This window comes from Falco biarmicus, chromosome 4, assembly GCF_023638135.1.
Source record: "Falco biarmicus isolate bFalBia1 chromosome 4, bFalBia1.pri, whole genome shotgun sequence".
NCBI lineage: Eukaryota > Metazoa > Chordata > Aves > Falconiformes > Falconidae > Falco > Falco biarmicus.
Window position 1 is genome coordinate 79805470 of NC_079291.1, and position 21589 is coordinate 79827058.

Consider the following 21589-nt stretch of genomic DNA (forward strand, 5'->3'; position numbering starts at 1 on the left):
CAGCTTGATTTTCTGGCAAGAAAACAGCATTTTACAAGGAGTTTAGATCAAAATATTGATTTTTCTGTTTCATTTTAGAGTTATTAAAAGCCGATTGAATGGAAACCATTAGGGGGAGAAAGATGGGGCCGTCTTCATATATGCTAGTGGTCATCTATTCATCTTTTGGGGCATTTTCCCCTACCTGCAAGGCAAGTGTCATGATAATTTACCTCAGAGCATCCCCGGAAACATTTGCAAAACGTTTAAGAAATGTTAGGTATCACCTGTACTTGAACACTGCGTTGTAAATTCGAAGTCACTTCAGTATTGCTTGAAAAGCATAGGGAGTGACTCCTTGTGGAGGCAGGGGGCTTGCAGAGTTACCACCTAGCTGCGGAAACAACATTGCGGCCTCCCCGCTCAAACGCGGAGCTCGGTACCAGTATCGACGGGCCCACTGGGAATATCACTGAGGCGGAGGAGCGCGGCCCTGGCCTCGGCCCGCGGGCGCCTCCTCCCCGGCTGCCAGCGCAGCGAGAAGCGGATTTCAGGATCCCAGCGGCTCTCCGGCGCTCCCGGAATGACTTCGCGCCTGCGGAGGGGGCTGGGCCGTGAGGCGAAGGCCCTGGGGCGGGCCGGGCCGCGAGGGGAGGCGACCGGGCCGTGACGGGGGGCGCTGGGGCGGGCCGGGCCGCGAGGGGAGGGCCCTGGGGCGGGCCGGGCCGTGAGGGGAGGCGACCGGGCCGTGACGGGAGGCGCTGGGGCGGGCCGGGCCGTGAGGGGAGGTGGCCGGGCCCCGGTGCCGCCCCTGTGTGCATGCGCGGCGGGGGCGGGCGGGGCTCGTGCGCTGCGGCATCCCGGCGCGAGCCGCCCCGACGTAGGGCGAGGGGTGGCGGCCCCGCCCGCGCCTGGCCGGCGGAGGGCAGCTCCCCGCTGGCGACAGCCGCCGCCGGGCGCGGGGAGGGGGCGGCGGCGGGGCCCGGCGGGGCCGCGGGCGGGTTTATATGGCGGCGGTTCTGTCCGTCCTGGCTGCCAGGCTCTCCCAGTCGGCCGCGGCCAGGTCCTACGGGGTGTTCTGCAAGGGGCTGACCAGGACCCTCCTCATCTTCTTCGACCTGGCCTGGAAGCTCCGCATCAACTTCCCCTACCTCTACATCGTCGCCTCCATGATGCTGAACGTGCGACTGCAGGTGGGCGGCGCGGGGCTGGGGGGGTGTCGGGGCAGGGCCCTTGTCCCGCCTCTTAGTGCGGGGCGGGGGGGCTGGGCTGGCGCTGCCCCCTGAGCAGCGGTGACGCGTCCCCTCCCGGGGCTGGAGGGGCCGCGCTCCCTTGTGTCACCCGGGGGCATGTCGGAGCCCCCTTGCCGCTTTGCCACCTCCAGCGGGCTGCTGTCACCCAGCCGCGGTGACCTTAAAGGCAGACCATAAACTGCCAGTACGTGCGCTTTGATAGTCCGTTCTCGACACCCTGCGAGGAGTGAAGAAAACCATTCCCTTCATCGGTTTGGTGGTTGGTTGGGTCTTTTTCTAAAGTCAACAATAATTGTAGCAGGGAGAATGTAGTGGTAGTTTTAAATAATAATGTCATTGCATGAAAATGACAGTTCAAATTGAATTTGCATCTCTCCCATCATGAGCCCGTTTCTACAAAACATGGAACTCCTAAAACAGCTCCGACCTAAAGACAGCAGGCACTTTCACCCTTGGTAGGGGTGAAGTTTCACAGGCGCTGTGATGAAACAAAAGCTGTACTTTTAACTGAACTGGCAGCAGCAGCAGGCTGTGGGCCACGACAACAAACATCTGGTCTGGCCACAGATTTGACACTCTTTCTCCTCATAAACATAGCTGCCATGGCAGTTTGGGCATCTGGCTAGTGGCCAAGTGCTGAAAGAGAAGCCTGGTTGCAGTTTGTGACTTGTGAAAGGTAAGTTGAAATAGGAAGAGGTCAAAATGTGGTGTCTCTGTTTTATTTTTGGGACTCGTCCTACAGTTCTGAAGCTTGAAATTGAGCCAGAAGTTGTACACATAGCCGAGTAACCTTGGTGGCTGGGAACGCCTTGCCTTTGCTCGTTATCTGTGTTGCTACATAATAGTTCTCTTGTAAAAACATCAGCTTCTCATTTGACTGCAGTATAGCCAATACCCTCCAACTGCTGGTGCAGCCAGTCTGACCAGTTCCCTTTGGGGACCTGTGTGTGGTACATTGCTGATTTCCAGTGTTGTGTGCCTGATTTCAGCATGGGCTTCAGTTTACAGGGAGATTACTTAAATATCTCCCTTTAATGTTAAGCCTCTAATCGGGTGCAGTCTGCATTTCTATTGGTGAAGGGAAATGGTACTGTTACGCAGCAAATCCTCCTAGCTGCTGTTTGCTGACTCACTTTGATGCCTGTTAGCAAAAGAGAGTTTGTAGCAGACTAAATTGAAACTACAGCAGAAAGTTTCTATTTGGGTGTATTCCTACCCCTTCGGATGTGCTCAAGCAGCCTGTAGGGAGACTTGTCTGTTTGGATTACTGGTACTTTCTGCAGTTGGGTTATTCTTTTTCTTTATGTTATTTTTTTTCTGTATATACTGGGCACCAAGAAACTCAAATATCAGTGTAGTAACTTTCTGCATTCTTTCTCTTTAGGTCCACATTGAGATCCACTGACTTGTGACTTGGTGTGCTGCTTGCACTGTATGCTGCAACTAGAGTCCATTGCACTCTTCTTCAAACTCAGCCTGTCGTGAAACAGCAAAGCTATGCTCATTGTCTCTAGGAGTATGAAGAAAGAAGATTTAAAGCAGAAACAAGTACATGACAGTGGCCCAAATCATCACAAGGCAGCAGCTCACCTGACACACATGCATTCCATGTTGAACAATTCTCAAAATCATAGTAGCAGTTTACAAGAATTATTTTATTTTAACACCAGGAATTGTTCTCTCTTTACTACTATACCTCTGCCTTCTGTTGGCAAGGAAATGCCTCTGAGTTTGAGTGAATCAGCAGGGGGGAACTCGAGTGCAGCTGCTCATTGGAAGGATTCATTTCATCTGCATTTTTCTCCTGGGAAAGACAGTCTTAATGGGGTTTCTCACTGCATCAATAGTATTTCAGTAATGGGCTGGCTGGAGAAAGCTTGTAGTTCTGCTGGAGACTTTAGCCCATGCTGTCCAGGAGACAACTCTGTATGTTTTGCACACTTCTGGCTGGGAAGCTTGCAGTATAATAAAACACTGCAGTTTCTGGAATTAGAAATGAGCAGTAGTGAAGAGAATGAATTGCAGCTTGCATTTCTTAAAGAGTTGGAGTTTGGTGGACTTCCTGATCTCGACTCTATTCCAGTTGCCTCACGGAATGAATACTCTATGGGACTCTTAAACAACCAGAAACCATGGTTTTTTCTTTGTTACTTAAACCTTGTATCTTCAGAGCAAACATTTGGATACAAGCAAATGCTTTCAAATATACAATATGTGACTAATCATTTTTACATCATACAGATAGTAATTTCTGTGCTAGCTTTTGCACTAGCAGATCTCTGGTATGCAGTAGTGAAGGTAAAAAAGTACTAAGATTTTAATAATTACTATTTTTAACATTAATAGAAAGTTAAATAATGGAGACAAGGTTGCAGTTCAGGTTTTAGTGAGAAGTAGACAACTAAAGTAAAAATTATACTTGTGTAATTGCTAGTAAAACTGGCTGTTGGAAGAATAGGGACTTTTTTTGTAAAGAATATCTGCATCTGGGTGGAGAGAACTGTGTAATCTCAAAACTCTGGGACTTCTGCAGGTCTGCCATTAACACTAGACTAGAACCCAATGTGATAGTTCAGCACAGATCCTTTGTTTTCTCTAGGGTTTGTATTAGTGGAGTAGTTTGGCTACTATTTACAACCATTTCCAATTAAACTGTTTCTTAGAGAACTGAACTCCTGCTCTGAATCCAACAGTAACTAATGTATCAGACCTTAAAACACTTCGAACTGGAAGGCTGTTCAGCAGTGTTTCTTTTCAGGGATGGTACTGCTCTAATTTAAAGGTTATCTCATGAGCTTTATTGAGGTACAACAGACACTATAAACAATTTTCTAAAAGAATGTTTTCTTCCCTTGAAAAAGTTACTGTTATCACTGAAGCATAGTAATAATTTCTGGGCCTGTTGACTTTGGCTTTGGGACAGACTTCTGACAACAGGGTTTGGCAAAGAATGGAGCAAGAATGTTGGAATCGATAGAGCCTGTGAATAAGAATTTGCAGGAATAAGCTCATGTCGGCACTTAGATGGAGAAGCTCATTGTGCAGTAGGTCAAAATTTGAACTTGGTGTCCAAAATTCTCAACATGGGAGCTGGTGGGCTTATGTGCTCTAGGGGTTTACCTAAAGAGGAAGGTATTTATATGGTAAGTTAGGATGTGTTTTCAGCTCACCTTTCACTCTGAGTTAAAATTTAGGACTTAATGCAGAGTGAAGTCATGCCAGTGATTCATGCACCAAGTATCCTTTTTGCTAGCTAGCTTGGTTCATTTTGGAAAGCGAGTAAGTGATGTTGCATTCAGTTTGAACTGAATTCACCTGGAAAGCCAGTAGAGTTTCTAACATGATGTTTAGTTGGGTGTTAGCACATTTGCATGGAGAAGTCCTTGATTATGAAGATGAGATGCTGGTTATCAGTTTTATGGGGAGAAATGTTGGAGTCTCTTAATCTTATTTGAGTGCTGGAAGTAAGATATACTGCTTTTTATGTTAAATCGTATGTTATGTTTTTGTTCCCATTGGCTGGCTATTTCTTCTGGATGTTAGATAAAAATCCATTTCCTTTAATTTAGAAAATAACTTTTTCCCTGGTGTGTACTTTTATTAATTGTTTAACTTCTAGAATTTTGATGATGATTACCTGTCACAAAATTATCAAAAACCTCAAAATAATAATGGATTACATGTTGTAAGTAATTATTTTGACAACAGTTTCCTCTTAAGCCATTCATACTATTCACTGCCATCTCCACTGCTGCAGTTTATCAGCCTTGCAGTGGTATTGACACAAGTGTTTGTGGATCAAGATTGCTGAAGTGATGTAGATCTGAAACCCCAAAACACCCCAAAGACACTTCTGCAAAAGTCTGTGGCTTATTTGAGTTACGGTGTTAGGCTGTTGTCTGCATACAGCTTGACCCAAAAAAACACTTGGCAGAGCTGAGGGTAGAGGAATGAAGCTGGGGAGGGGTTACAGCCCATTTAAGCTGGCTTGATGGCTAAAGAAAACATGGTGCAACTGCATCTTAATCTCTGTAACTAGCTGTACAGGTAAAGAAATATACTTTTCCTGTATGGTGAGCTGCTTTTTTAAAGTTGCACATGAACACAACCCTGCATCCACAACTGAATGCCTGAACTTTACAGATTGGCACAGCTGTATCTGTAGTTGTTACTTGAGACTTTGTTCAGCTAAATGGTTTGACCTGGAAGATTCTCTGCTTGGCAAATCATTTGGTAACCACATATTTAGGGAACTACAGTTACATACAACAAAAACTTGTAGGCGATATTGTCAGGTTAATAGGCAAGAGGAGTAGCTAAAGGCATAAAAGAATTAATCCAGTTTTTAACACCCCTAGTCTTCATGGTGATTTTAAAGGGCGGAAGAAAGAGGGGGACAGGAAACAATAACAAAACATGAAAGAAACCACCTGTAAATTAGAATTTAAATGTGTGTACAGTGGGGTGCCAAGGGCTATCTCTATTGATGACAAGTCTGTGCAGGAGTGGATCCTGGAATGCTGAATCATGCTATGTATCACTGTATGTCCAGTTTTAAGCAAAATTTGCCTTGAGTGGCCTTTAATCACTTACTACAGGATCACTTTAAATAGATAAAATACAGCTAAGCGAAATGATGGATTTTTTGTATATTATATGTAAATTGAACATAAAATATAAAGAATATGTCTTAAGTGAGTGGATTTAATCCATTTTAATGTACTTTGCCTTGGATTTTATTGCTTAAAACCTAAAAGGTAACTTTCTAACTTGAACATTCCTTCTGAAATTCAAATAAAGGATAGTTTGGTATGTTAAAATCTCATGTAATATACTGCACTTTAAACATGGGGAGGCCATAAATTGAAAGCGCTGTTCTTGCACTAATAGAAATGTTTGACTGGTGGCGACAATGCTCAAATGGCTTTTACTGTCTGGGGGGAGAACAGTGAACCAGAAGGATGGGCAATCCTTTGAAACTATGTATAAATCAAATGCTACGCGGTTTAGGCTACTGTTCTCTTCCTACAAATGCTTTGATATTAACTCATCTCAGAAGATGGAAGGTGTCTCAGCTAAAAACCAGTTTGTATGGATTTTCGTGGCTTCAGTAAATCAGGTGTGGAAAGCCTTTCTGAGCAAATGTGCTGTTAGGGCTGAGACTGTCTTGGATGATTATTACAGCATGGAAGAAAAACATTTTTAGTAAGGGACCTTTATACTGAACCAGGAGTTGCCTTTGTATTTCCAGTTCCTCTCTCATTTTGCTCCTCCTGTTGATGTTGGAAAGAGGTGTCTCAAAGCAATATGTCAGGGTTCTACTGAACACACTCACGCTTTCTAAAATTTCCTTGATCCGTATCCAGACCCTTCCTGTGCTACATAGCGAAGAGTTCTATTTCTGCTATTAGAAAAGGAATTAAGTAAGAAAATATTCAATATTTAAGAGAATTGCCTAGTAGTTTCCCTTAAATGTACACTTGAGTGGAAATTTACTATATGGTGTACTGCTTTGAAAAAGAAAATATACTTTTAAATGTATGTGTGCAGACCTCTGCATGTAGATAGAAAGTGGTTTATCACAGTATAATGTTGGAATGCTTTTGCAAATGCGTATTTACTTTCTGACATTACAATGCAAAATGCAGTAGAAATGGTGTTGTACTTCTCTGTGATATTAGCTAGTGCAATCTTGGAAACTGTGTGTTTGCATCATCATGCACCATGAGACAGTTTTACATGTAGACTTTTTTTAGCCTTTTGCTTTTTCAGTGTTGGACTGTTGGGGTTTTTCTTGTTATTTTATCGTTTTGTTTTGTTTGGGATTTGGTGTTTTTGTTTGGGGTTTTTTTGGTGTTGGTTTTTTAGAACTGTAAAGACTGCACTTTCTTAAACTTTGCCAAAGTTCGCTTTCTTTCTCCTTTTCTTCTCCATCGCCCCTCCTTATAGGTATACACACTTAATTTTTGGAAGAAGCAAGCTTTTACATACTCTCCTGATAATACCATCTTATTGTAGAGTTGTTCCTTTTGGTTTTATGGCCTGGTCTTACCTGTATTTTCCTTCTCTTTGCCATCATTTCTCAGCATGAGCATATGCTGATACTATATTCCATTTCAGAAACTCTCCCCTGTAATTATGCATAACAAATTGACAAAAACCAAGTAGAGATGTGAGCATCCATAGTCTGCCATCAGGGTGTATGACAAGCGGTATATCTGACAGAGCAACAGGTAGTCAATGTGACATTATTTCTGCTTTTCCCCTTCAAAACAGGTGCTCTGATTAAAATCCAATATTTAATTCCAATTTGTAGTACCTCTGTCAGCTGAGAATAGCAGCTAGAATTCGGGGCTTATCAAACACTGAGGTCAAAACTTACAGGTACCCCAGCTTCAATACTCCTTAGGTTTTTAAGTTATTAGCATAACTTTGAAAAATTCACATGGATGTACTTTTGACATTTTGAAATACTCCCCCCCCCCCCCCCCCCCAAGAGTGCATAGAATGAAATGTGTTCTGACATTTGTTTCTGTGATGCATAGTCAAAAACTGGGGGGGAACTTTCTAGGATTTTTAAAAATACTGGCGATGAATCCCCTTTCAATATTTCAGCCTTCAAGGAAGATCTGCATTCGGTAGAATTTTCAAATAAACAAATTCTTGCCTATGAAAACACTAATATTTATGATCAGCTCACATATACTTAAATACAAGGACATGGTTATCAATCTGCTGACAGTGTGACAGCAAGAGTAATACAGAAGTGCTAGAATAATGATATCCTTTACCACCCTGCACTAAGTAAATCCTGTTGGTGTGTATTTTGAAATTAATCCTATATTGCATTCCAAAATCTCAGTTATTGTAGTCTTTTTGGAATTGGTGATACAAGATTCAGGCCAAGTAGATGCCTATTTCATTGTTAATGATTAAATAAATTTAGAAGCGACAACATTTTAGAAAACAGCCAGAGGGACTTCCAGAAAGAAAATCTGTTTTGAAAAGAGCCAGTTTATTTAGATATTTAAGATCTCAATATATGTTTGCAAATCTCTTTTCTTCCTTATTTGTGGAAGATCTGTATAAACCTGTAGCAAAATGGTTAAAACCCCAACTTGTAAAAGTATTGTTGTTCTTTAATTTTCTGTTTGTAGTCAATTTTACCTGTTATCACATATAAAAGTACCTAGATGTAATTTAAGCTTTTGTTCTTAAAAGTAGGTATATTTAATGCTTAGTGCCTGATCCATCACTTCGAGTGTACCATGAACTTCCTTGAAAATGGGTTCTGCTACCTGCTGGTGACTAACACCAATTTTAAATGCTGACACTTAATGCATCCTGTAAACTGTGCTAATATCCACACAGAACAACTGTAGTCTATGGCCTTGGTCTTTGGCCCTGATTTTTTTTTTTATTATTATTGCATTGTGGGAGATGGAGAAGGCTGGTGCAAACCATTTTTGTTTGTTCCAGAGAAAGATGTTTACAACTTAGTACGAATTTTAGAAATTTATTGTAACACTTTTTAATTTGTGAGATGAGTTTCCGTAGTAAACTTGAAACCCATTGTCCTAATGAGGTCAATACAGACTTTTTGAATAATATAGAGTGCTATTTAAGCTTCCAGAAGCTGTTGATTGTGATGCTGCTCACTTTACCACAGGAGGGAGTTAAACATCAGTCTTTTAAATATTTTCAGTTACAGCATTGTTTTTTCTTAGTACAGTGCATTTCAGTTCATAAATACGCTGACTTTGACTTGTCTTACGGATTTTCACTGCAAATAGGCTAATGTACAAAATCAATACGCAGTGGTAATGTATTGTAACTGTTTACAATTGAACTCTTGAGTACCAATTGATGGGTTTTATCAAGCTATTTAAAAAAAAAAGAAATAAAAATCTTTCTAAAAATTATCTTCTGTCTGTGCTTAACCAAAGAGCTAGTTTTGGTGCTGCTTATTCCAATTTTTCACTGTATAAATTGTACAGATGTACTTAAAGAGATCATGTTTCTGACAACACAGTCAGACAGCGAGTGCTCTTTCAGAGATGCAATTTGAGAGATGTGTTTTACTGAACACCAAACAAATTTAAAACCTGTGTGAGAAGAGCTAAATGCTTTATATTTGGCCTTGGAAACTTGGTATCTGAGGTCTAGGCTAGCTTAATCACATTAAGCCACCAATATTCATTCATTGGCATCCTTTGCAAGCTTTTCTTTTTGTGACACACCATAACAGCCAGTTATGTTCAATCTAGTCCCAAGGTATTTCCTAAATAACTAGCTCTAATCTTGCAACATGGTTTGCTTTCCCCTTCTAACTGAAACTATGCTAAATATGTAGAATGGCCATAGCAACTCTCTTGCAAAGTCAGGATAACATTGCTGGATGTTTCTTTTCAGGGTTAAAATCACCTTGGTATTAACAGATATGTCACACCTTTTTGCTGATTAAAATATTCACATTAAAGGAGTGGAATAAACATGTATCACCTGCTTAATGCAGAGTAATTAAAAAAAACTAACAGGAAACCACTCACTTTTCAGCTCTCTCTTCACAAAGTTGGTATCAATGACTTTTTGATTCTAGACTCAAAAGACATAATTAACTTAGTTTTTGTTTGATTTCAGGGTTCCTTGGTGCCACAAGTGATACTTTTTGATGAAGTATGTTGTTGTTATGTGGTCTATTTATTCTGAAAAGAAATGTTATTGACAACCCTGAAAAAATGGCTGATACCTTGAGTACAAAATTAACGTGTAGTGTTTTTCTTAATCATGAATGCAGAAAGCGTATTTTCATTTAAAGCATGCATTTAAACATAAAAAAGGAAGGAGGAGGCAGAGAAAAGTGACTGTAATCATCTAAAGATCTGTGAAGTTTTAGCAGATGGTTAGACATCCACAGTTAAGAAAGGGCTATCAGTGCGCTCTCTGCTTCACTGTAGATTCCTCATTGCTTCTGGAATTTGCAGTACGCAATGAAGTAAGTTTCTAACCTCTTTGGCTGCCCATGATCTTCCAGCTACCTCGCTGATGTGATCTGGCCTTAATTACTCATGTTGTCATCACTTTCAGCTGGTTTACCTGTAGTTTTATATATATTTATTTATATAAATAGGCGTGATACCTGCAGTACATGGGGAACTTCAAGGAACTCCAAAAACTTTTGCAAATAAACTCAGGAACAAACATGCTACCACGTGCATATCCAGATCTCTTCCTGTTAAGCTTTGAAGTGTTTTGAAGTCAGATTCCAGTTGGTGGCCTACTATGCTACTTTGTGGTAGTCCGTCTTTGTTCATCTCCTAAGTACAGAACTCTGCAAAAGCAGCTTCTCTGTACAGGAGCCCAGATTTCCTGTATGCAAGTAAGAGATTGCCAGAAGAACCTTTTAGCAATTTAGACCCATCACAATATTTACCTCTTCAGTATGTTTCTTGGCTCTTCCCTATTCTGGCAGATATGATAGCAGCTTAAAATTGAAAGGAAAAACCCCACCAAAATCTCAAACCAAATACAAATACCAGATTCTGCTGAAGATACTCACATTTCTTAAAGAGATGATTTTTAAAAAGTGGATGGAGTCCTTTACCTTCCATTAAAAAAAGAAAATATTGGATAGGCGGCTTGTTATCAAGAACTGCAGTGTGCTTTTAAGTCTTTTCAGCTTTAGAAGTGCTATGTCTACTATTACAAATATTTTCTAGACATATCAACATACTTCTTTAGTTATCTTTAACCTCATAGTTCAAAGAAAGGAGAGGGGAAAAAAAGCAACAACCAAACCCAAACACATTTTGGAATTCTTTCAAGTATTATGTATTGTTGAAAGTATCCCCAAGGGCAGAGGACCAAAACGAACACAGAAGTCAAATGCTCACTTCTTGCTTGTTGAACAAAAAGCCAGCACCAATGACAAGCAGGACGTTTTTCATGCTCTTTTTTTTGGGCCTAGAGGCTGGAGCCCTTAATCACTTTAGCTGGAAGTTACTCACAAATAACCCTTCTGAGCTCAGTAATCCTGTCTTGCTTCATATAATAAAAACAGTCTACAGCAGAGATTCCTAAATTGCCTGTCAGATTTTAGCCTTGCATTCCAAGTATTGTGCACTGCCTGCAAGCACGTATGACCTGCTCCCGAGTTAGAATAATTAAGTTTCCAATTTCTGGTCTTTGCTCCCCTCCTTTGATATAAAAGCATTTAAGATTAAAAAAAACCAAACCCAACAACAAAAAATTATGTTACTGTATAGCACCTTTCTAAGAGCTTGCCTGTACACCTTGTGGTGTCTGTCATTTTAGGTCAGGTTTGTAGATGCTGAATTTTCTATCAGGCTGAAAATCAGCCTACCACAACTCGTCAAGACAGAATAAAAATTCAAACCTTTTGCAAAGTTGGACAGCCTTCTTTTATCTTCTGTTCACTCTAGCTGCTTTCTGAGTGAGAACATCTGTACAGACTACAGCAGGTTTCAAGTCCTTCGATTTGCTGTATGGTGTGTGTTCCCAACAATCTGTTAGTTAAAATAAAAGCTGTCTGGTCTGTGTTGTCACTGTCAGACATAATTTACAGAGCTCTGTCTCACATTTTCTTTCTGGTTTACAATCATTCCTTTCCAGCTGATAAGTGTATCTTCTGATTTCTTTCTATGTAGCTAAACTACTTACTTGCCAGTGCCAGCAAGCAAGAAGTCTGTAGAGATTTTCATTGCTGGATGTTTTGTTATGGTCAGTTCATCAACCTTCTTCACTACGTGCTCAATTTACAGTTAATTTTAATATATTTTCATAAAGTATTCATAAGGCATTGTAGCTGTTCCTGAATGGATGATTTAGCAGTTTCTCTTTCCTCACATAGGAAGTGTTTTTCCTGAAGGCCCCTATTGAAACAGCATTATTCAAATGTTTGATTCAATTTTCTATATTGCAATTGTTACTTTAGTTACCATAAAATAATGCTTTTATTCGTGAAAATACCTCAGGTAAATCTTTTTACTCACATGTGCCTGTTAAATTCAGCAGCTGATCTGCCTGGGAGGGAACTGCACTTCTGCCTCCTAGCAGGTACTCTGGCTGTGATAGATAATGACATCGACAAGCTGACTCTTCTCAACCTAACATAGAAAACCTAAGAGGCAGGGAATAAATTCAAGGAGAAAAAACAAAAGACTAACCAAGAAAAAAAAAGTGCTTTGAACATTTTCCAGTCATTTTGCCGGAAACATGGGAAGAGATGATGTGAATCACAACTTCAGGCAAGACAGATAGGATCTGATTTTCATTTGTAACAGGAACTCTGTCAAATAGTTCAAATCCCACGGAGGGGGTGGGGTTAAATAAGGACTGAGAATGGGCTCAGAGGAAATGAAAAAGCACGGATATTTTACATTCATATTATGGAAAAGGAAAATGACAATTTTACTGTTTTCCCCCAGAGTTATTTCTGTTGTCCTTCCAGCCTGTATACACCTTACAGTAACGCACAACTAGAAGGTGAAATAGTCCCGTAAAGACGTGGAGAAAGGAAGCAAGGTTTTTGTGTGGGTTTTTTTTTCCATTTCAGAAAGTGTAATAAGAAAAGAAATCTGATAGTAAGATTCATCTGTTTAAGTAACTTAAAGTGGTTTTAGTAGGACAAATCACAGCTTCAATCCTGTAATCCAATCACACAAGATCAGTACTGATGTCCAGCCTGGTCAACTTAATCAGAGCTCTGTAAGCATGAAGATCTCCCTATCTGAATGAAACTACAAGGTCTGGACTTGTGTGTTTAAGGAGAATATCCTTAAGTTTAGGACAGGTTAAATGTCCAGGCCTGTTGACAGTACAGCCAATATATTGTCAACAGCCAATTATCCTAGCAATTCAAATGGAGACAATACCATGTTCCTGAAATGCTCTGAAATTCATTGCATACTTTCCAAATACAGTACTCCTCGTAGAAAACCAATCTTAAAATATATGTGTATTATTTTGAAACAAAGAGTCAGCATTTACCAAGTGAGAGCTATAAAAATAAAATACACAATGTCCACAGTTAGAGCATATTGGATGGTCTTCTCAAACAGAGAAAACTCCTAGGAATTCCAGTTTATAAAATGGTATAATTTGCTACTTTATAAACTGATAACAGATTTTGCTAAGAATTTTTACATAGCTTTAGTCACTTCTTTTTTAATCTTGGATATTCTCATATGAACTGCACAAAGTCATTGTTAACAAAGTTATTACAGCTTATGTGAAGTAAGTATTACTTTGTTTTGGGTTTTTTTCCCCTGAAGTATTAAATGTTAATTTTTTTGTTTCTCCACTACACTTTGCTCACCTGTGATCTGCTGGCTCTTTCATTACTTTGTTTAGTTCAGCTGCTTGATGTAGGTGCTGCAGTTAAAGAAATAAAGTTTAGTATTTTTATCTACTACTAATGATCAAGAAAATATACTGGGCTATCTTCTTAAAACGGTGAGTTAATGAAGTCACACAATTTACATTAATTAGAAAGTCCTTACAATAAATTAGGCTGTTACAAGAAATGGGTATAAAAAAATATTTTCAGAGGTCTTTTTCTTTTCACAGTTTAAATCACAACAAATTATTTCAAATTGATCTGACAAACATTGTTATGTTGTAGTAATTTCTTATTACAGTAAGGAAGAATCCATAGTCAGTTTCTCCCAGTTATTCTAAAGGGCGTTGTGACTGACACACACATCAGCATAGTAGTAACAGAGTGTCTCCTTGTAATTTCCACTTACAACAGAAGACACCCCAACTAACATTGAACTAAATTCAATAATTCAGTGAGATTTTACATGACATTTTTTAAATTTGCTGTTATTACCGGTGGCTTTATCAAAGAAGTACTACAGAAGTGTTAAACAATTGCTGATTGTTAGCAGAAGGGGAGGAAAAATTATTTTAATGAGGCAGACTCCAAACTCAGGTGGAGTCTGCATCTAAACTTCTGCTAATGGGCTCTGTAAGGACATAAAAAAGGAGTTTCCATTATTCAACCAATTATTGAACATGAGTGGACATGCCTCTGTTCAAAACTGGACTGAAACCGATGCAGTATATCCACACCAACTTTGTAGCAGCATTCAGAGAATCTCTTGCTCATCATACTCCCAGCATACCTCTGACCCTGTGATCTAGAGATAAAATACCATTTCATTAACATAAAATATGAAATTGTAGTTTTCTGACTGCATGTATATAACCATACAAAAATATTTACATATAAACATAGACATGCATGAATATCTTTGCTTGTTTAGCTCAAGGATAAATTTCTGCTTAAGTACTTTCCATAAATGATAAAATGTCCAGTAGCAAAGAATGGAAATGCATCCCCAAGAGCTACACGAAGCATGGTAAAAGCATACCTTTCTTTTCTGTTGGATTATTCTAAAATTAATATGGATCTTCCAAAGTCCCAGTGTGATAAAGATACTGCCTTACTCATTCCTATTGCCTACGGTCAGCATTCTGGAAGAACATCTTTAATTGATTAGCAGTTTAGATTTCTGAGAAGACTGCCTTATCTGCATTTATCTGTCATTACTTGCAGTTTCATAAACTAATAGAAACAATATTATCTCCTTTCTAATAGTTTCAAGAGAGCTTTTCATTATTTTAGCTGAAGAATTTGAAGAATAATTTATCTTTTTTTAACTCATATCTGTATATCTCAGCTTTACTAGAACAGAATGAAATACAACATTTATAGAAAGGAAAGCTTTGTACAAGTTATGCAGCAAGTCCAGACCATTTCAGGAAAAAGCAGCAGCTAGAAAAAGAACTGCCAGGCTACTGTTCTTCATAAAGAATGAATCTGGAAATTCTGCAGAAGCAATCAGGGCACCGAAGATTCAAATATAAGAAATGCCTAAAAATACTTCATGGAATAATTTAATCTATGAGGGAGATTAACGATTCTTGTCAACAAAAGTTCAAAAAGGTTTTCACTGTGAGAGAGAGAGAGATTATTTAAGAATATAAATAGGACTCAGATAACAGTCTATTTATCTTGCAAATGTGATGAAGATGTTGAAAAAATTATCTGTTTGTTTTAATTGAAGTTATCTGCCATCTCGTTTTTCAGGTTTGCAGCCCTCCATACATGCTAAGTTCTGGAAAAGCCTTTCAGGTGGGAATAAAGAGCAAGGTCATGATTTTGTTAGTCATGATAATTTAGCTGTGCTTATTCTCCATCTTCTAGTGAAACGGCTTCTCTTATAGCTGGAATACCAGAATGCAGGCCTTATCAGGCCAGAGAGGAGAAAACACCCTTGCAGAAAAGAAGTCACTTGTTCTCAGCTGGTACAATAACTGAACTAAATACCCGAGATTCTCATGCATTTGAAGTGTTCTCAGTCAACAGAAGATCTAAAAAACTTTTATGTGAAAGTCTTTCAGGTATAAATGTACTGTTATTTCCTAAAGCTTTTGATTTTTCCCCACAAACATATAAGGAAATGGAGAAGATACTAGGTTAAAAAAAATAATTCTTTATCTAGTGTGAAAATGCTGAGCAGTACACATTTACTTGAGTAGCTTTATGGATTAAAATTGTGCAGTAGCTATATTAAATATGTGAATCATTTTTTCTATAAAACATGCTTTAATAGTGGTGCTAATTTGAAAGCAAATCTTCCACTTTCAAAATGTTTCTTCACCATCTTTATTTAATTTTGGATATTTGGAAATTTTCTACATTCTGCTGAATGGCATACCTGATCTAGACACCTTTAAAGGAGAGCTTGCATCTGTACAACTGAGATTGCTGGAAACTGAAAATATAACGAAGCTTTTAAAGACACACATAAAAAAAGGAAACAAAAATTATCTAATTGATTTACTTTGTAGGACATTAGTTTTCCAAATGTGTCTATTGTATTTTGTACACTAAGTAAATATTTTTTTTTACATTACATTGCTTGTTTTATCTGAAGCATGGCAATTTGCCAACCTTAGCTTTTAGTGATAAATTCTGCTATACCAAGAAAAAATTTTTATATCTGAGGCCACTTCCTTCTGCTATTTTATCATCTTCCTGGTTTTGTCCATTTTCAATAAATGCCTTTGTATTTTCACATCTTTATAAGCATGTATACACAGATCCTTTCCTCTGTATTAAAACTGATAGTTGCATGTTGGTAACGATCAAAAAGACATAGACTGTTGACTTCAATTTCACCGCACTAATATACTATATGGATGCTCTTATATTACAGGATTAAAACATTTTATTTAACATACTGATATTAAAAGTATTTCCTGAATTTTGGAGTGAGGTAGGGAGGCAGGTGTTAATGTTTCATAAGAAGGTCTTAAAATGGCAATAATCTCTGGATTCAGCTATATTTGAGTACTACAGATTGACACATGGAGGCTGGGTTCTCACAGTGAAAATGCATTATTTTAAGGCATCTCAAATTTAAGCATATTGAAATTTAAAATTAAAAAGAAATTATGGTGGAGGCCAAACATCTCTCCCTTATCTGTCCCAAGAGGTTGAATATTTCTGCCCGAGGAGAAAAATTTGGAAAACTCAGCAGTAAGGAGAAGCCACAGAGATCCTTGCACACACAGTGGAACCCAAAAAAACTAGAGGGAAAGGAGAACTGAATTAGGGTTGGTCAGGGGAGAAGAATGAGATCAGAGGGAAAAAGTTAAAGTTGCAATGCAGCAAACTGGAGAAAAGCTTTTGGAACTTAGAAGAAAGAGAAGCTGTCCCTGATGTCACTGCCCATTTTAGCAGTCTGTCATGAATTCCTCTTTCCCACAAAAAAGTTACTAAGGATGTAAGCTGCAAATCATCATGTACTAATCTTTTTATGAAGATTAATTTGTTGTTGTTCTGCAGACTTATTGTTCTTTTACAATTATATTAATAGTCTAAAAATAATAAGGGCAGTTCTATCAGACAAACTACAAATTTGTTTCTTAAGAATGATTATTTTATACTGCAATGATTGAGATCGCAGAAATCCTTTTCTGACCTCAGAGGTATTAGGTACCAAATTAATCCTTCATGTAACTGCACTGAGGTAAATGGAGTTACATAAGGATTTAATTTGACCTGTCTCTTCCATTTCCTTGGAAAAATTCTTTGTTTTAGTGCTTGCCAAGTTTTAGCTTTGAGTCTCCCTTGCTTAACATCTTCTTGTACTTAAGAGACAGTTTTTCTTTCTTTAAGACTATAAAGAGAAATACAGCAGGAGAAAGACAATTAAGGTGAAGATCTGCTTTTTAAATTGAAAGTACACTTCGATTATGGTAAGAAAATACCAAATCCTTTTTGTTTTCGTATAGAAGCATATGGGATTATCCCTACATCCATGAGGATATGAAAGGAATAAAACCAGTACGTATAGCCGTGACAGGGAAATTATTTAAGGGACCTTTTTCTTTCTCAAAAACAGGGACCTTTCTTGGTTAGAGACAGCAAGAATTTAAAATATATGTCACCTTTTAATGAAGAGTCACCTCCCCTTTTCAACTGTACTCAACAGGAGCTATGTAACCAGAAACAACCCACATGAGAAGCTGAAGGCATACCCTCACCAGTATACAACTGCAATTTCATGACACAACAAATGTAGTTTTTGGATGGTGACATGGCATAAAATTCTCTGTACAAGTTCAACCCACCAGTACAAAGTTATTTAAAAAACAAAACCCTCATGAAACAAGGAATGGAGAGCTGTTTACTCCCAATGACTTTATGTTAAGAGTTGGTATCATCTGTCTTCTGCTGCCTGTATAAAGCCCAGTATAAAGCTTGGTCTAAACACTGTACATCATGGCTGGCTAATCTTGATAGGAATGCAATTACATGCTCATCTTTGATCTTGATCAATTTATTACCATTAGATGATCTAATAATGCACAGATCAGACATTAACAGGCACAAAACTCTGACTATAGGCACAGTTTGTGAAGGGCTTGAGCATGAGGGGTAAGAAAGTGAAACTGATGGAGAGTCTGTGCTTCAGAGTAAGGTTGGAATTAGACAGGGATATTGTCCCCACTGACAAAGTAACTATCCAGCAGCCTGCCTTCCCTCTTTCCACACCATCTGTGTGTCACAGTCTACCAATGCTGCAATTGTGCCAACACGACTGTTTGTGGGACCAGAGTGTGAACTTAATAAATGGAATAATTCTGGTCTAACATTATTATAGACAGAATTTTAAAAATCTAGATTGACTGATCTCACTTACAGCATGGCTTCACAAACAGTTGCATGAACAGCTGAGAGGGCACTAAAAGTCACAATCATTACTTGCCAGTTCCTGCTCCTGTCTAAATTTATGGTTCCATATTTATTAAACCCAGGTTTGTGCACTGCTGACTAGCCAGCAGCAAGATTTGAGCCAGCTCACGTGGAGATATGCAATTGCATTTCAGACGCGCACTGGTGAATCGACATGAGCACCTGGTCTAACCCTTCTAACACTGTATGTCATGAGTGAGTCCAGCTTGTCACTTGGCTGCCGTATGGACCATGGGATGCCAGCACTGTTACACTGTGGAGTTAAGGCTTCACTGGGTGAGGAGGAGGAAGGAAGTGTGGGGGCCTCCCCTGTTATCAGCACTACTACAATAAATCCTTCGACTGCTGCTACATGCTAAAGCAGGACTCTTGTACGGTCTGCAGCCCAGCTACAGCTCCCAGTGTAGGATGAATTAGGAATTTCAAATTCCCAGGCCTTGCTGAGACTGGAGAGTCCTATGTGATAACACATTTAACCATCTCAGGCTGGAGTTAGCCAGCAAAGGTGAATTCACAGACTGTGGCTACTTCTCAGGGCGGGAACAGAGTCTGGTCTTAATCAGTGCACTCTCCTTTGAGAATTACTTTACATCAAGTTCTTTCACTTTCCTGAGATAGAAGAACCCTCTCCAACTTCATGCAAAATTCCACTCACAATCTGCCTCAGCCCATGTCCTTTGAATGCAAGTCCTCTTTTTCTGTTATTTTAGGCACAGCTTTCATGCTATAAAGCATCCTGTTTGTGTCTAGTACTATGCATAATTGATACAGGTAGAACAAGTTCTAATGCAAAGCATATTTCAGATCATAAGCAGTACAAAGCTGGTGGACCTCCACAATCTTTAATGCATTTGGTTTTCCTCACTGGGACATTCTGGTGTTCTTTACTCAATGACTCGCCACTGCCCCTATCAGTATTACACAATGGAAACAAGCAGTGACCTCCAAAACCAGTAATATTTGATGCTAATTTGATTAAGCTCATTTGGAAGTCTTAAAAAAAACTCCACAACCTCAACACATGTCAAGAACTGGAATAAAAAAAAATAAGCTGCAAATAAAGTTCAGGATATGATTTAAAAGTTCACCTGGAGAAAAAAACCATGCAAAATTCTTAAAAGCCTCTTTTAATTTTGAGGGTTTTTACTATTTTTAAGGGAACAAGCTTCCTACCCATACAAAAAAGCACCATTCATAAAAGATGTTTGACTTGCTAAGCTTCAGCTTTTATGTTCCCCAAAGCAATATAAAATACTTGCATGTATTTTTTTTTTATTAAATGAAAGATGCAAGCACTTTTGAAACCATTAAGACAACCAGCAAACAGGATTTTCTGTAAATGTGTTTTTCCAGCTGAGACAAATATGATATGTGTGACAGCATAAGAAACAATACATGGCTAAAACCCGTCTGCCAGACAGAGGAAGTCAAGGAGTTTGCCTTAGGGGTTTAAGAATACCAGCTTATTCAAGTACTGATAAATAAAAAAAAAAAGGGAGGGGGTAGAAAAAAACCACATCACGATGGACTAAGACTTTCCTGCCTGGAAACTATTAGGCAATGCTTCTTAAAAAATAAAAATTGTTTGATCATCCAGATTTGAAACAAAAGCATTCTTTAATACAATGGCTTGAGTATTGGTGACTGATTCTATCAACAAGATACTGTCTTAGGAAATGTAACACTTGCACCATTTTTCTAAAAATGTGAGCATCTATGTGAGGAAACAGTAAAATAACCAAATAGTTCTAGTTACAAAATGTTGTACAACATCTGTATTCTTTAAGATGTATCTATATTCTTTGAGATATAGCTATATTCTTTAAGACATATCTACATTATTTAAGAATGTATTCTTAAGACTATACAGATGTTAGTGCATTTAAGATTAACAGCACTCCTTAAGGGTAACTATAAAATCCTTCTTACCAAATCTAACAGAAGTCACAATACGCCAGACTGGGAAATTAATGATGTCTTGACTGAACAAATAAAATGGGAACACCTGCATGCTGGATGACTACCTCCTTATAAGATTTCAAAGATTCTTTCTTCTTTCCGACAGTAAGGTGCATTATTCCATCTCTGTATCTGATACCGAGGTCTAGCTAGTCTGATGGCACAACGGCAGTTTACCTCTTTCCGCTTTGAGAAAAATTCAGAATTTTATTTCTTGCCTTTGAATACAATGTTACTATCTATTTTCCAATTACTGTTCACGTAATGAACACCATCATAGTTCATGCTTTTGATTAGAAATAAAAATTTACAAAATCTATCATCATAAAATGGTTACATCACTTAAACATTTACATTACTGAAAGAGGGAACTTACCAAAGTAAGATTAAGCTTATTTCTTTCTAAAACTGAAGAGGAATAATGAAGATGTTTTTTTCAGAATTTCCATTAACTTCCAATAAAGAGCAATCCAGAAAAAAGGGAATCCATTCTGGCTGAGGAAAGGATGTGATAATCAGTGGGCTTTCCTACTCCTGAATTCTTTGATTGTTAAAAAATAAAATTAAAAAAGGGAGGTGTTAAGGGTAATTTTCATTTTCATTCACTATTGCTTGGCATCTGGTTCAAACTGAAATGCATAGAAATGGCTTATTATTTTATGAGCTTTTAAGACTGCAAAAATTGATGTAAGGAATTCAGTTGTCTTCACTGACTCTCTGTGTAGGAACAAACGTTGTAACAGATGTGCTCCTAACCCCGTAAAATGAAAAATGACATGATAAATTACTACTTAGTAGAAACAGAATCAAAACAGATAACAGATACTAAACCATCCAAAGAGGGAAAAGAAAAAAGTGTATTACCTGAAAATTCAGCAAATAACCAGATTTATCATTAAGGAACCAACCCTGCCAACAGCAGTTTTTTGAGAGAACCCAATCTTCCCCTAAAAATAATTTCAACAGACCAGCTATTAGACTACTATTTACACAAATGACAGACTATGAAGTTCTTCCAAGACAGAAGATTAGACTTGTGGATTTAAAACTGGCAAACCACACTTGCGGTAAAAATAGAGCTTCGACTACAGAAGGGAGTGCAAGA

The 21589-nt window shown here is 38.6% G+C and overlaps 1 protein-coding gene and 1 long non-coding RNA gene across 2 annotated transcripts; one reads left to right on the plus strand and one right to left on the minus strand.

Annotated features, from left to right (window-relative positions):
• Positions 1-801: 801 nt before the first annotated feature.
• LOC130147302 (small integral membrane protein 10-like protein 2A) lies at positions 802-6052 on the plus strand. Its single transcript, XM_056334243.1, has 2 exons — positions 802-1172; positions 2617-6052. The coding sequence occupies exons 1-2, from the start codon at positions 987-989 to the stop codon at positions 2635-2637; spliced, it is 207 nt and encodes a 68-aa protein (XP_056190218.1). The 5' UTR covers positions 802-986; the 3' UTR covers positions 2638-6052.
• On the minus strand, positions 2867-20854 carry LOC130147304 (uncharacterized). Its single transcript, XR_008821186.1, has 3 exons — positions 20455-20854; positions 13570-17823; positions 2867-3215 (listed from the first exon to the last, which is right to left on the minus strand). It is a non-coding gene; the product is annotated as an uncharacterized LOC130147304 (long non-coding RNA).
• Between the last annotated feature and the right edge of the window lie 735 nt (positions 20855-21589).